The sequence below is a fragment of the Callospermophilus lateralis genome, unplaced genomic scaffold, assembly GCF_048772815.1.
Source record: "Callospermophilus lateralis isolate mCalLat2 unplaced genomic scaffold, mCalLat2.hap1 Scaffold_45, whole genome shotgun sequence".
NCBI classification, from domain to species: domain Eukaryota; kingdom Metazoa; phylum Chordata; class Mammalia; order Rodentia; family Sciuridae; genus Callospermophilus; species Callospermophilus lateralis.
Genome location: NW_027514398.1, coordinates 4,708,501 through 4,724,936, shown reverse-complemented (window position 1 = coordinate 4,724,936; position 16,436 = coordinate 4,708,501). Strand labels below are relative to the sequence as shown.

The 16,436-nt window shown below is 32.7% G+C and overlaps 1 protein-coding gene across 1 annotated transcript in view; it reads right to left on the bottom strand.

Moving 5' to 3' along the window:
* LOC143388922 (A-kinase anchor protein 9-like) overlaps positions 1-16,436 on the bottom strand; it is a 60,247-nt gene that overhangs the window by 7,706 nt on the left and 36,105 nt on the right. Inside the window, exons 9-10 of the mRNA XM_076842344.2 lie at positions 11,032-11,242; positions 9,144-9,306 (exon numbers count right to left, since the gene is read on the bottom strand). Coding sequence (XP_076698459.2) covers positions 9,144-9,306; positions 11,032-11,242 — 374 coding nt within the window. The remainder of the gene's footprint in view (positions 1-9,143; positions 9,307-11,031; positions 11,243-16,436) is intronic.

Sequence of the window (16,436 nt, the reverse complement as noted above, 5' to 3'; positions counted from 1 at the left end):
ATTATTGGCAGATCAAAGTCTGGCCCCAAAAATGTGCAAGGCAAACCTATGCTGTGTGATAGAGAGTGTTCCAAAGTGACTGGAGAAAATCAAGCATGGAGGGACATTTACACAGGAGAATACTGATCAAGGAAACCCACCTGGCTTTTCCCTCCCCATCCAATCAGCTGCTTGCAGTACTGGCTGGAAGAGAAGTGCCTGACTGTGAATTTGAAAGGACAGGCAAAGGAAGAGATCAAGTTTGGAGACCAAATGACGACCAGGGTTCATGGGGTCTGCAGGCAAAGCAGTGGGCTAAGAACAGATTCCTACATCACATGTGTAGAACCTAAAGGAGATTCCCGAGGTACAGTCTTCCAATGTGGACAGACAATTGCTGAGCCTTGGAGGTGTGATGACTTAAAATCTTCAGACCAATAGGCATGCAGTGAAGAGATTGGAACGTACCTAAGCCTACACCTTGGCTCTAGTAGTTCCGCTTCCAGGACTAACACTCTCACCCTAGCAACCATAACTACCCTGAGGGTAGAGCTAGCATCAAATTCCAGACAACAGACCTAACTGCGCAGAAGAGAAGATGAGAAACTTGAACAGCAAATGGAAAAAAGTGTTCAATTTTTCATCCAGATTCCTTTTTTTTCTTCTCTCACATGTCTACCATTTTTGAAACCAAGTATTTTTCATGGATCATTTTATTGAGGACTGGGATATCTGAATAGTACATTACAGTTTATTATTTTCTTTTAAAAAATTATATATATATTCCCATCTCATTTATCTGTTTCCTTGTATTCTCTTTCTCACTTTTCTCTTGCTAACACCCAACCTCTATTTAAAGTCCTCCCTTCATTCTTCCTATAATTTTTTAACTTCTATCTTTTCTGATCCTTCCTAATAAACATCACACCCTACATGACTTTTGTTCTCTCTTTGTCCACCAATGGAAACTGTAAACTTTTTTGCAAACTTAATGTTTATATTGTAGACAATAATTGAACACATCATTTCAGTTTAATGGAATAAAACTGTGGATGCCTTAATAGGAGCTATTTGGTTTAAGGCTGTATATTGTTTGTATTGGGTGCAGTTATTATTTGTCTCTTCCTTAAAGGCGAGGTACTAGAAATCTTCAGGGACACTATTAAAATACAGGGTAGACACTGTACTGCTTGAAATCCACACTGCTAGAAGGACAGACATAAGAACAACATGAGAAAACAATGGAACAAAGTGGCCCAAACAAACCAAGATGATCCAATAATTAAACCCATAGACAACACAGTAAAAGAAATGTAGAAAAGGAATTTAGAATGTACATATTAGACTGACCTGGTACATAAAGAATGATATAGGGAAGAAAATCAGAGATAAATTTGAGGAGGTAAAAGATCATTGCAGAGGCAGAGATTCTCAGAAAATGACAACAACAACAACAACAACCCCAGAAATCCTCAAAATGAAACAATCAATAAACCAATTAAAAATTCAATGGAAATTATTATCAATAGACTAGACCATTTGGAAGATAGAACCTCAGGCAATAAAGACAAAATATATAATTTTGAAAATAAAGTTGACTACACAGGGAAGATGGTAAGAAACCATGAACAGAACTTCCAAGAATGATGAAATAACAAGAAAAGACCAAATTAAGATTTATCGGGATAGGTGAAGGCATAGAGATACAAACCAAAGGAATGCCCAGTTTTTCAATGAAATAATATGAAAAAATTTCCAAAATCTGAAGAATGAAATGGAAAATCAAATACAAGAGGACCTCAAATGTACAAGATCACAACAGATCCACATCAAGACACATCATTAAAAAAAGGTCAAATATAGAAAATAAGGATTGAATTTTAAAGGTTATGAGAGAAAAAATATCAGATTATATATAGAGGGAAACTAATTAGGATCTCAGGTGATTTTTCAACCCAGACCCTCAAAGCCAGGAGGTCCTGGAATAATATATACCTAGTTCTGAAGAAGATGGATGCCAACCAAGAATTTTATATCTAACAAAATAAAACTTCAGATTTAAAGATGAAATAAAAACCTTCCATAATAAAAAAAAAGTTAAAAGAATTCATAACTAGAAAATCTGTGCTATAAAACATTATCAACATAATATTCCATGAAGATGGAAAAAAAAGTCAAAAATCAACAAAGGGAGGAGCCATACAAAAGGAATAATCAATCAAAGGAGAAATTAATTCAAATTAAAAAGTAGAAATAATCTAAAATGACTGGGAACACAAATCATATCTCAAAAATAATGTTAATGGTCTAAACTAATAAACCCAAAAGACATAGATTGGCAGATTGGATTAAAAAAACAAAACCCCAAAATCTGTTGTCTCCAAGAGACTCACCTCATAAGCAAAGACATCCACACAGTGAAAATGAAAGGACGGGAAAAAACATATCACTCACATGGACTGAGTAAACAAACAGGGGTTTCTATCCCCATGTCAGATAAAGTGTACTTCAAGCCAAAAGTTAATCAGAAGGGACAAAGAAGACATTTCATACTGCTTAAGGGAATTATACATCAACAAGACATAATACGTTAAATATTTATGCCCCAAACAATGGAGCATCTACATATATCAAACAAACCCTTCCTCAATTTCAAGAATTAAATAGACCATAATACAATAATACTGAGTGACTTTAACAAACCTATCTCACTACTGGATAGATCGTCAAACAAAAACTAAACAAAAAAACTATAGAACTTAATAATATAGTCAATAATTTATACTTAACAGACATATAAAGAGTATTATATCCATCAATGAATACATGTTCTTCTCAGCAGCATACAGACTCTTCTCTAAAATATGCCACAAAGCAACAATTATGAAATAAAAAAGAGATTATACCCTGCATTCTATCAGATCATAATGGAATGAAATTAGAAATAATTGATACAATAAAAAATAAAAACTCCAACACCTAGAGACTAACCAATGGATATAAGAAGAAATCAGGGATGAAATTTTTAAAATACTTACCAGAGATAAATGAGAACTAATACAACTTGTCAAAATCTCTGGGACACTATTAAGCTAAATTCATTAAAAGAACGGAAAGTCAATGAGTAAATGACCTAACATAAGATCTCAAAGCCCTAGAAAAAGAAAAACAAATCAACACCAAAAGCAGTAGAAGACAGGAAATAATTAAAATCAGAGCTGAAATAAATGAAATTGAAATAATTGGAACAATTAAAATATTAACAAAACAAAAATTTGTGTCTTTGAAAAAATAAATAAAATTGATAAACTCAATCGTGCTAATGAAGACAGAAAACTCAAATCACTAAAATTCATAATGACAAAAAATATTACAACAGATACTGTTGAAATACAGTAGAGAATCAGAAGCTATTTTGAAAATTTATACTGCAATAAAAATGAAAAATTTAAAGACATCAACAAATTTCTAGAGACAAATGAGCTACCCAAATGGAATTAGGAGGACATACACAATTTAAACAGATCAATTTCAAGCAATAAAATAGAAGAAGTCATCAAAAGCCAACCATTTAAGTAACGCCCAGGACGAAAAAGATTCTTACCCAGTATTACAAGACCTTTGATGAATTAATACCAATAAGCCTCAAACTATTTCATGAAACAGAAAAGGAGGGAACTCTTCCAAACTCATTCTATGAAGCTAGTATCACCTGATATCAAAATCAGACAAAGACACATCAAGGAAAGATAACTTCAGACCAATATCCCTAATGAACATAGATGCAAAACTTCTGTATACAATTCTGGCAACTTACATATAAAAACATTAAAAATATAGTTGTTATGGTTTGGTTGTGAAGTATCCCCCAAAAGTTCACATAAGACAATGCAAGAAGATTCAGAAGAGAAATGACTAACCTAATCAGTGAATTAATCCCCGATAGGAATTAAATGAAGTGGCAGGGTATGGCTGGAGGAGATGGGAATTGGGGGGATGGCTATGGAGTATACATTTTTTATATGGAGAGTGGAGTCTCTATATGGGGTATATATTGTGTATCTGGAGAGTGAAGTCTCTGACTCTGTTTCCTGACCACTATGTGAACTCCTTCCCTGTGGCACACTCTTCTTCCAGATGTTCTGCCTTACCTCAAAGCCCAAGGGATGGAGCTGGCCTTCTATGGACTAAGACGTCTAAACACGATGAGCCCTCAAATAACACCATGAGTCCTTTTCCTCTCTTAAAATTGTTCTGGTCAGATCTTTTAGTAACAGAAATAAAAAAGCTGACTAAAACAATAGTGCATCATATTCAAGTGGGATTCAAGGTTGGTTCAACATACAGAAATAAATAAATGTAATTCATCACATCAATAGACTTCAAGAAGAATCATATAATCATTTCAATTGGAGCACAAAAAGCATTTGACAAAATAAAGCACCCTTTAATGTTTAAAACACTAGAAAAACTAGGGATAGTAGAAACAAATCTCAACACTGTAAAAGCTATACATGCTAAACCCAAGACCAAAATCATTCTAAATGGAGAAAAACTGAAGGCATTCCATCTACGAACTGTAGTAAGACAAGAATACCCTTCTTTTTTTACCACTTTTATTTGATATAATCCTGGAAACTAGCCAGGGCAAGTAGACAGAAGAAAGAAATTAAAGGGATACGAATAGAAAAAGAACTCAAATTATTACTATTTGCCGACAATATGATTCTATAGTTAGAAGACCTAAAAAATCCACCAGAAAACTTCTAGAATTAATGAATGAAATTCAGCAAAGTAGTGGGATATAAAATTAACAACTATACATCAAATGCATTCCTATATATCAGTGATAAAGCCATTGAAAAAGAAATTAGGAAAACTACTCCATTCACAATAGCATCAAAAAATAAAATAGAATATTTGAAATCAATCTAACAAAAGAGGTGAAAGACCTCTACAGTGAAAACTACAGAAAACTAAAGAAAAAAATTGAAGACCTTAGAAGATGGAAATATCTCCCATGTTCTTGGATAGGTAGAATTAACATTGTCAAAATGGCCATACTACCAAAAGCATTATATAGATTTAATGCAATTCCTATTAAAATTCCAATGACATTCTTTGTAAAACTAGAAAAAGCAATCATGAAATTCATTTGGAAAAAAGAAACCCAGAATAGCCAAAGCAATCCTTAGGAAGAAAAGTGAAGCAAGAGGCATCATAATACCAGAACTTAAATTATACTACAGAGCCATAACAGCAACAACAAAAAACAATGGGATGACACTGGCACCAAAACAGACACATAGACCAATGATAAAGAATAGAAGACATAGAGACAAACCCATATAAATACAGTTATCTCATACTAGACAAAGGTGACAAAAATACTCAGTGGAGAAAAGATAGCCTATTCAACAAATGGTGCTGGGAAAACTGAAAATCCACATGAAGCAAAATGAAATTAAACCTCTATCTCTAATCTTGCACAAAACTCATTCCAAAGTGGATCAAGGATTTAGGCACTAGAACAGAGACCATGCATTTAACAGAAGAAAAAGTAGGTCCAAACTCTACCATCTCAGCTTAGGAACTGACCTCCTTAACAAGATTTCTAGAGCACAAGAACTATAAGCAAGAATCAATAAAAAGATTCAAACTAAAATGGTTCTTCACATCAAACAATCAATAACATGAAGAGAGTGCCTACAGAATGGGAGAAAACCTTTACCACACATACACCTCAGAGCATTAATCCCCAGGATATATAAAAAACTCAAGAAACTTAAAACCAGGTGCTGGGGTTGTGGCTCAGTGGTAGAGTGCTTGCCTGGCATGTGTGAGGGACCTAGGGTTTGATTCTCAGCACCACATATAAATAAATTTTAAAAATAAAGATTCATCGACAACTAAAAAAAATAAATAAAAAACAATAAAAACACCAGAAAAACAAACCAATCAATAAATGGGCTAAGGAACTGAACAGACACTTCACAAGACATACAATCGATCAACAAATATGTGAAAATACATTCAACATCTCTAGCAATTAGAGAAATGCAAATCAAAACTACAATGAGATTCTATCTCACTCCAGTTAGAATGGCAACTATCAAGAATATGAGCAACAGGCCTAGGGACATAGCTCAGTTGGTAGACTGCTTGCCTCACATGCCCAAGGCCCTAGTTCAATACTCAGCACCACAAAAAAAGAAAAAGAAAAAAATATGCAACAATAAATGTTGGCAAGCATGTGGGGGTAAAGGTACACTCATACATTGCTGGTGGGACTGCAAATTGATGCAACTACTATAGAAAGCAGCATGGAGATTCCTAAGAAAACGTGGAATGGAACCACCATTTGACCCAGTTATCCCACTCCTAGGTTTATACTCAAAGGGCTTTAAATCAGCATAATACAGTGATGCAGCCACATCATGTTTATAGCAGCTAAATTCACAATAGCTCAACTACAGAACCAACCCAGGTGTCCTTCAACAGATGAATGGATAAAGAAAGTGTGATATATATCTTCCCAATGGAGTATTACTCAGCCTTAAATAAGAATGAAATTATGGCATTTGGTGGCAAATGGATGGACCTGGAGAATATCATGCTAAGCTAAATAAGCCAATCCCAAAGAACCAAAGACTGAATATTTTGTCTGATATGCAGATACTAATTCACAATGGGGGTGGGGGAGTAGGGAAGAATAAACATATTTTGGATTAGACAAAGGGCAATGAAGGGTGGGGAGGGTGATGAGGGAAGAAAGGATAGTAGAATGAATCAGATATTATTACCCAGGTACATATATGATTACATCACATATTCTACATCATGCACAACCAAAGAATGAGAAGTTATAATTCATTTACGTATGATATGTCAAAATGCATCCTACTGTCTTAGATAACTAGTTAGAAGAAAAAAAATCGTTAGAACTAAAAAAAAATAATTAGTAATTGAAAATACATATATAGAAATAATAGTTCATTAAATTTGATTTGTCTAACATTACCCAACTGGTATGTGGTAGATCTGAACATGAGTTATTTTAAATAAAAACAGTAGTTCTGAAAAAAAAGAAGAGGGGGTGAGGATGTGGCTTGGTGGTAAAGAGCCCCTGAATTCAATCCTGATACAAATATATATATATATGTGTGTGTGTGTGTGTGTGTGTGTGTGCATGTATGTATGTATGTATGTATGTATATAAAGATATATCTAAGATATATTACTGAGTTAAAAAAGCTTGTAAATTCTCACTTGCATTAAAAACCTGTTTTAACATATATGTCTATATAAATAGGAAAATGTCTGAAAGAATACATATCAAAAGTAACAATGATTGCTTATATTGGAAATGAAGTGTGGCAACAGTAAAGAGAAGGTTCTTAACTTACAGTTAGTTTAATTTTAACTTACAATCAGTTTAATTTTAATTTTATCTAGCCACATATCTTTTGGTATGTATGTCTAAATTCTGTATTGTTATATAAGCATTCACTACTTTGTAACAATTTTTTCTTAAAATGTCTAATCTTATAACAATAAGGTAAGATTAGTATTTAGAAATCATGTGGATTTAGAATATATCAGTGACTTATATAGACAAAGATAAGCTTAAATTCCTAGGCTGGGGTTGTGGCTCAGTGGTAAAGTACTTGCCTAGTGTGTATGAGGCACTGGGTTCAATTTTTAGCACTGCATGTAAATAAATAAATAAATAAAATAACAACTAATAAAAATGTTTTTTTAAAAAGGCTTAAATTCCTTAATTGAAGACAAACAAAATGAAACAATACTTCCTCTAAATTTATATACATTTGGATACATAAATTACATACATACATTATTTATATACACATATACATGCACACATACAATGATTATAATGTATGCGTACATATAAAACAAATAATTTTAAGAAAAAATGAAGTAGAAAAGTAAGATACAGACTCTTTGGGGATGATTTTAATTTATGTAAGAACATGACATCTAAGTAAAGATCCAAAAGAGATGAGGGTGTGGGCATACAAATACCTGGAGAATAATCATTCTAGGTAGAAGAAAAAGCCAATGAATCCCTAAAGCAGAAGCGTACTGATATGTGATATATTTGAGGATCACAGTGGGGATGTATGAGGTTTTTTTTTTTAATCTTTTAAAATTGTTTTTAGTTGTCAATGGACCTTTACTTTATTTATTTATATGTGGTGCTGAGAATCAAACCCAGGACCTCACACAAGCCAGGCAAGCACTTTACCGCTGAGCTCCAACCCCAACCCCATGGGATTATATGGTTTGAGAACAGTAAGTGATAAGAAAGTCAGTAGGAAATGAAAGTCAAAGATGTCATGGTCCTCAGAACTAGTGAGACTGTAATGAGCAGAAGAGGATTAGAGTAACATGATGTAACTGAAATTATAAAAGCAAAGGTTCTGGCACTTGTGTTGACTATATAGAGAATAGACTGTAAACAGAAGTTGAGTAATCCAGGTGAAACACAAAACAATGGCAGGGACCAGTGGAGCAGTAAGGAGTGGCACAGTTGTGATGTACTTTGAAGGTTAAAAAAAACCAAGTTTTTTTCATAGAATCGCAGAGAGTTATGACAGAAAGGAGTCATGATGGATGAAGATGGCTACAGAAGGAGCAAATTTTAGAAGATCCTGATCCAAGAAAACATACATAGTGGTAATTGAAGATCATTTCTTCTCTCCTCATAGATCAGGGTTCTATTTGGGACATGATGAATTTGAGCATTAGACAATCAAATGGAGTATATTCAAGTCATAGTGGAATGATCATACTTAGACTATTTAAGTACTCACCACATCAACATATCAAAGCCTAGGCATAGAATAAACAAGTAAATGTCTACTACCTGACCTATTTTAATTCAGAAAATAGATTAATAATAACATCTTTATAAAAGTATAAGTAAAATTCCTATAATAAAATGTCTTTGGTTTATACCAACATTTATTTCACACATTTCAAAGATACAGAATTATCTCCTGCTCTTATTTCTTAAAAAATGTTACATCCTATCTCTTTGTTAAAGTTATATTTTATTCTTAAAATAACCATTCCAGATGATACTATCATTGTTAGTAAGCTACAAATACTGCTGAGTGAAGTTTTAAGTAAATACATACCTTGGGTCCACTGTGGTCTCACTAATGGCTTGAAGCTTCTCCTGCAGAGAATAAATTTCTGCCCTATGATTTTCTTCAGTTTCTTTCAATTGTTTGCGCAAAAAGCATATGAAGTTTTCTAATTCTTGAATTTGTTCTTCAAGTTGTTTAATTTTTTTGGTATCTTTCAGAGAAGATAACAGGAAGAGAAGACAATGCACATTTCAATACAAACTTCTCAGTGAAATAACAATCATTTTATTTCAATGTATAAAAATATTTATTCTTTGAAAAATGTTTTGAGTGAAACTCAGGTTTTAATTTGACACATTCTGACTGATGAAAACAAGAAAACAGTGTGATTCAAGATCATTTCTCCTATCCTTATGGTATAGTATCTCTAAATTCAACAATTTTATATCTTTAAAACAATTCAGAAACATGAAACAAAAGAAGTGTTGAAAAGGGACCACAGGAGAGTAGTTAACACCTTTCACTTTCCTCTTTTATTTTTATTTCTTAAAAATGCTGATAATTAATCACTAAACTAAATTTTTTGCCAATTAAATGAGCCATTAGTTAACATGCAATTTGGGAAATAGTGGACAGACTACCTCAAGAAGATATCAATTTAAAAAAATACAAACTTAAAATATTACTATATTCAAAGAACCACTGAAGTGAAAAAGCATGATATTATCTGATATGCTTGAAATTCTATTCTGTTCACCAAAGCAATTCCAATAATAAAACTCATTTCTAAAAGCAAAAGTGAAGGCCTAGAGATACCTTGAACACAAGAAGTCTAGTTAACTGGCCAAATAATCATGAAAAAAAAAAAAAACATTAACTGTGACTAATTGTTTATGGTTCATTGTATGGTCCCTTAACATTGTTACTTCCCATTATGCCATCTTGGTCTTTTAACTCACTCTCTAGTTTCCCCTGATAACTCATTCTTGTCCTTGACCTCTTGTCCTTGACATTCATGCTGATTATAAATCTTTACCTCATAATTAAATTTTTCTCCCAGGTTTCAGACTTCTATTTTCAACTAACTCCTATATATTTTTTCAAAGTCAATAAGTATTCTATTCATAACTCAATATATTTAAAACTGAATTATTATTTTTTTCACAAATTGGTTCCTTTCTATGACTAGAACCATACTTTAGTTTCTTAAGCTAGAAACTTGGGTATCATTCTTAATTTCTGCTAACATTAACGACAAACTAGAACCAAACTCTAAGTGTTGAACTTAACTTTCTATCATACTCAATTCAATCTGGCTGGTCTTCCCATCAATAATTTTATCCCTTCCAACTGATCCTAATGGTATCAACTTAAAATAAAAATCTTATTGTTACTCCCACTATTTAAAATTCTGCTGTAGGTCTTATCACCAATAGCATAAAACATAAACATGTTTCATCAGAGTACATAAAACCTTTCCTGATCAAGCTCCTTCCAATCTCTCCAGTTTTATCTAGCTAACACAACCTGAACTCCCAGTTCTCCCAAAAGGATGCAATCTTAGATAGAGCTCAATGCTTAAGACTCCATAGCCTTCCCCAAATTTCCAACCCACTTACTCCTACCCATACCCTCATCCTTCTCATCTCCCCAGGAAAGACAAAACTCTTTTTTTCTCCCTCCATTCTTTACATTTCAGAAATTTTCAGTGTATTTTATATATGCTTTCCCAATGGATTATAATTTCCTATGGGAAAATGACTCAGTAATTTTAGTTTTCTCTAGCACTTGAATGAATATCCAATGTTTATATGAACAAATAAGACTAGGGCTTAGATACACAAGTCACCTTCCCCTGTGAGTTCTAAGGACAGAATTATGAAATGGTGGACTCTAAGTGATGCTTCATGGTAATTATAAGTCAGAAACTATTTACCTGTTTGTGTTTTTACATTCTGTAGTTCTAACTGGTATATTTTCTGAAGCTCCTTGATCTTTTCCTCTTGAGTAGAAATAAGCTCCTCTTTAAGATTGCAAAGAGCTTTATCTTTTTCATTTTCCATATATTCACGAACCTGATCCACGTCAGCTGAATAAACCACTGAAAGGCATATGCACCGAGCTTCCATCTGTAGCCTTAAATCATTCTGAAAGTGAATATATATTAGAAAAATTTAAAATAATTTACTATAAAATAATTTGCTTTTTGCATATACTAAAACAAGAGGAGAAATAAATTATAGTTTAAAACTTCATAAGAGAACCAATGACATTTTTTCTTCATTCTTCATTCAATTATACTTGGCTACTTCTTTTTTCAAGGAGAGTAGTATCATTACCTCAATTTTAGAGCAAATTCTGATATTTGGTATAGCTTATGATTTGTCCATATTGGAGAGTCTTTATTCTGACTGTCTGGGAATGCTCCCTACAGGAACAAGTTGTCTCTGCAGGAAACAGCCTAGAGCCTCAATATTTTAGGATATTTAAAGGCGAAAACCACATCCAGATTGACTTGGCAACCAGCAAGCAAGCAAGCAAGAAGTAGTACAGAAGCTGAATAAAGCCATTAGCAAAACAATGCAATGTCTTAATCAAATTTTCATTTCATTCATTTCTCCTGGGATTTTTTCATAATCATAATCAAAAGAGAAATGGATCAAAGTGACCCTAGTTGAATACAAATTAAGAATGGCTACTAACATCTAATCAATTATTCCCCAGAAAGGTACACTGCCCAAGGAAAGTGGGAACCAAAGAGAACAATTTTACATTGTGTAAGAATTGCTATTCTGTATTGCAAGTAGGCTATGCTAGGCAATTAGTAATGTGGTACAGTGATGGGACTTTCCTATGGGAGAAGCTCTTCTTATGTAATATGGAGTCTCAGGGTAAAATGAAGTCTGTTTGGTCATTGCTTATATAGCCTGGCCTATAACATTCCCCACTGGTTTTATGGAACTAACCAAATCATTAATTAATCATCATTGGTTTACAGCTACTGTAGTGAGTATGGAGGACCATCAGTTTTACAGAATGTATTTTTTGTTTTATATATCTTATTAAATAAACAGTTAAAGATGCAGGGTCCAATTAAAAACCCTAAGAGGACTAACAGCAATGGATCGGCTACAGCTGTGTAAGAGTAGTTAGCCAAGGAGACCAGGAGAACAAATTTTCATACCAATTTCTCTCATGTTGTCTTGGCTCTTCCTTATCTTTCTTTTTATTTTCAAATAATATTTTATTTTCATGGCACTGGGAATTGAACCCAGGGCTGCTCTCTACCTGTGAGCTACATTTCCAGCCCCCCTTTTTTAAAATATTTTCATTTTTATGTGGTACTAAGGATTGAACCCAGTGCTTCACATATGTGAGACAAACGCTCTGCCACTGACCCACAATCCCAACCCCAGCCCTTTTTGAGGCAAGGTCTCAACAAGTTGCCAAGGTTGGTCTTGAACTTAGAACCCTCCTCTGCCTTAGCCTCCCAAATAGCTGGAATTACAGACATGCACCACCATGCCTGAATTTAAAATATTATTTTAAATATGGAAAAATGCAAGCAATAAACTCAAAACCCAAATTAACAAGTACTATAACATTTTCTCTATTTTTTTCATTCCCTGTACTCCCCATTAACTTCTATGTTCTCATCACTCCTTTCTCACAGGCAACCATAATCATAGTTTGGTACAAATCCAGTCCAATTTTTACATTATCACTTCTCATTACAATACATTTTGCATTCTCAATGCACTGTATATTTTGTATTTTTATGGACTTACACAAATGATATTAATTTTACAAATTTATTTTGTCATTCAATATGTCTCTGGTATTATTCCATGTAGGTAACGGGGGGTTTAATGTCCAGTACCACAAACAAACAAAAAATAAACAGCATGTAGGCAACAGGTTAATTCATTTTAACTGTGGTATTATGACTATACCAAAATTTGTCCACTTCCTTTCAGGAGATAAATTGGTTTATTCCTAATTTTTGGATAAATGTGCTAATTTCTTTCTAATTAGTGGTTCTCTAATGTAACATGCATCAGAATCACTTGGAATGCTTATCAAAACAGGTTACTTTAGGAACCTAACCCCATCCCCACAGTTTCTGATTCAGGAGAGGTCAAAGAGCTTTGAATTCTAACCCGTTACCAAGTAATGCTGTGCTTCTGGTCAGGAACCCCACTTTGAGAACTACTTTGAAATATAACTGCTAGGTCACAGATAGTGCATTTTTAACTGTGCTAGATTTGATCAAATTATTTTTATATAACAGTACTAATTTACAATGCTACCAGAAGGTTGAGTACTTATATACTCACATCCTCACCATTCTTTATATCAGACTAACTTCACCAACCTAAATGGGTATAAAATGTTATTTTATTTTTACACTGAATAGTAAGGTTGAAAGAATATTTTCATGTTTATTAGATACTTTGATTTCCTATTCAGGCACATGTCTTTCACATCTTTTGCCCATTATTATTTTGTTTTTGGACCTCTTGTTACATTAATTGTTCTTTCTATATTCTTGATAGCTTTTGTTTGCAACTTACATTCATGGAAAATATCTAGTCCCAGTCCTCAAATCTGTTTTACATTATTGTTTTTAAAAGATACAATAAAAATTTTAAATCTTTTCCCATGCTTTGTCTTTATTAAAAGTTTTCCCTATCTTAAGATTCTATTTTCTTCTTATGTGTACATTTTTAACCAACCTGATTTTTTTCCCTAAAGTGACAATGATCTAATTCCCTAACTTCTAACCTCTAGTATCAAAAGTCAATTGTGCTCAAAACAATTTTGGTTTTTTTCCCTCCAAAACAATTTTTAATACTCTAAGCTTCTTCTGCTAATTTGGTTTATTTTTTGATTTCCTCTGTCTCTGCTCAAATATCATCTCACCAAAGTAGTCTTCCTTGACCTACCCTATGCAAAAAAAGCCCTACACTTAGGGAGATCTTATTCTTCTTATCATACTGTAATTTTATTCATAGCACTTAAGACCACCAGAAATATTTGTCTGTATTTTCTAATGTTCATTTAAACCCTAAAAAGTAAACTTTATTCTTCCTTGACCATTTTTATTCACTGTTAAATTATGAATGACTTGAAAAGTGCCTGGAATGTAGTAGAGATTCACTAAGTGATTCATTGACTTGTAGGGCCTTCTTGCTAAATTTTTACAAAATACAGATCTGTTCTGGGCTTTTCATTATATTCTACTGATCTACTTAACCATCCTGGCATTAAACCATATTGTTTATAATGATTTTGTAATAAGTTTTGATAACAAATACATACTTTTTAAGATTGTCTTGAGTATTCTTGGCTATTTACTCTTCTATATCAATTTTAGAATCAGTATTCCACATTCATTAAGAAACCTTATTGTAATTTTGACTAGAACTATTAATTAGGAGAGAACTGATTTTTTTCTTTGTATCTTTCCATTATGGATATGATATGTATTAGCACACAGTCAGGTCTTTGTGTCCTTCAATATTTTATAATTTTCTTAACAAAAACTCAAAACATCTTATTATCTTGGGTTTAAAGTTTTGCCTGATCTGTTCATATTTTTTCTCATTTCCTATTCTTGTCATATTGCAAGAACTGGAGAAGCATTCACTAAGAACTACAAAACCATGTTGCAATAGTAATGTTGACAATGGGTATGTATCCTAGTCCTATACTTGATTCTAATGGAAATGCTTCAAATTTCACCATCAGAAATATAATCTGTCAACATTTTGATGAAAATCAGCATCATGACTAGAAAATTTCCCTGCTATTCCTGATTTCCTAAAGCTTTTTTTAAACTTATAAATGGGTTGTCAATTTTTTTATGTATTTTTTTCTGATATGCACTAAAATAATCATGGATTTTGTCTTGCTACATAAAAATGTAGAGATTACAGTCACAGATTTTTTTTTCAAATGTTTAACTATTTGTCCACTCTTGGTATAACTTGCTAATATTTTGTTTGGAATTTCTGCAACTACACTTACAAGTTAGATTACTCTACAATTTTATTTTCTTTACAATTCCTATCAGGACTTCATATTAATATTGGCCTTCTAAGGTGAACTGGTTGGTTTTTCTTTCTTCAGTTTTTCTTCTTTCCTTTCTTTTTCCATTCTCTCTTTAATCCTACTTTAGTGGACAATTACACTTTTGTTCTTGGAGAGTTAATAAGAATTACTTGTAAAATGGTCTTAAGTCTAGCATTTTGGTTTGAGATGAGGCAAAAAGGGAAAACTTCTGACCACTACATCAACTTTTTAATGATTACTGACTTATTCATTTCTATTTAATGGTTATTTGAACTTATTCATTTCTATTTGCATTAGTTCTGGTAGTTTATATTCTTCCAGAACACCATCTAGAGTTTGCTTATATTTTCAAATCTATTGGCAGAGATTATTTGTAGCATTTTTTATGACTTTTAAAATTTCTTGTGGTACCTGTACTTATGTCCTTATTTCATTCTTGATTTTGCTTATGTGTTTTTCCCCCCTTGGTCATATTTTTGGAGATCTAATACCTGTAAATAATCTTTTCAAATAATAAACCTCCAAAGTTCTTGAAAAATTTTCCCACTTGTTTTTACAAGTTTTCTTATTTTTGCTCGTTATTTCCTTCCTTCTACTTCCTTTGAATGTAGATATTCTTGACACTTTTCTATGCTGTTTAATACTTAACTCATTTCAATATCTCATTTATTAAATTGATAGTATTCTAATTTTATTTATATTGGTCTTACACATTTTTGGCTAATTTTGACATTTATTTTACATTAGGTTTTTTGGTTTATTTGCTTAGATTATTTTTCTCAATTTCTTAATTACACCTGTGAATTATCTACTTCTATTTATGCCATGTATCTTTTTATCTTTGGAATGGTTAGGGCTTATAGAACAATGCTAAATAGCAAGCGACAAAAGCTATTCTGATTTTCATTCTAACATGAAGGCCTATCCTGATTCACAGCTGATTCTTGATAAAGCGTCTTTGTTTATTTCCCCTATTCACCCCTCATTCGTCCATTCGTAAAACATTATTAACTGCTGATCATGTGCAAAACATTATTCTAGGTACTAGGGATATAGTAGCTGTCTATATAGCCTATATAGTAGTGTCTCTTCACTCACAGAACTGATATTATGGTTTCTCTTGAGGTTTCTAAGCTCCAGTAGATGTTTCTAAGCTCAGTATCTCTTCCAATACCAATAATTACCTCCAATTTTAAACACACACACTTGAATTTATGGCTTCTCTCAGCATCAATAACTAGCCAATATCTATAATGTTCCTGCTAC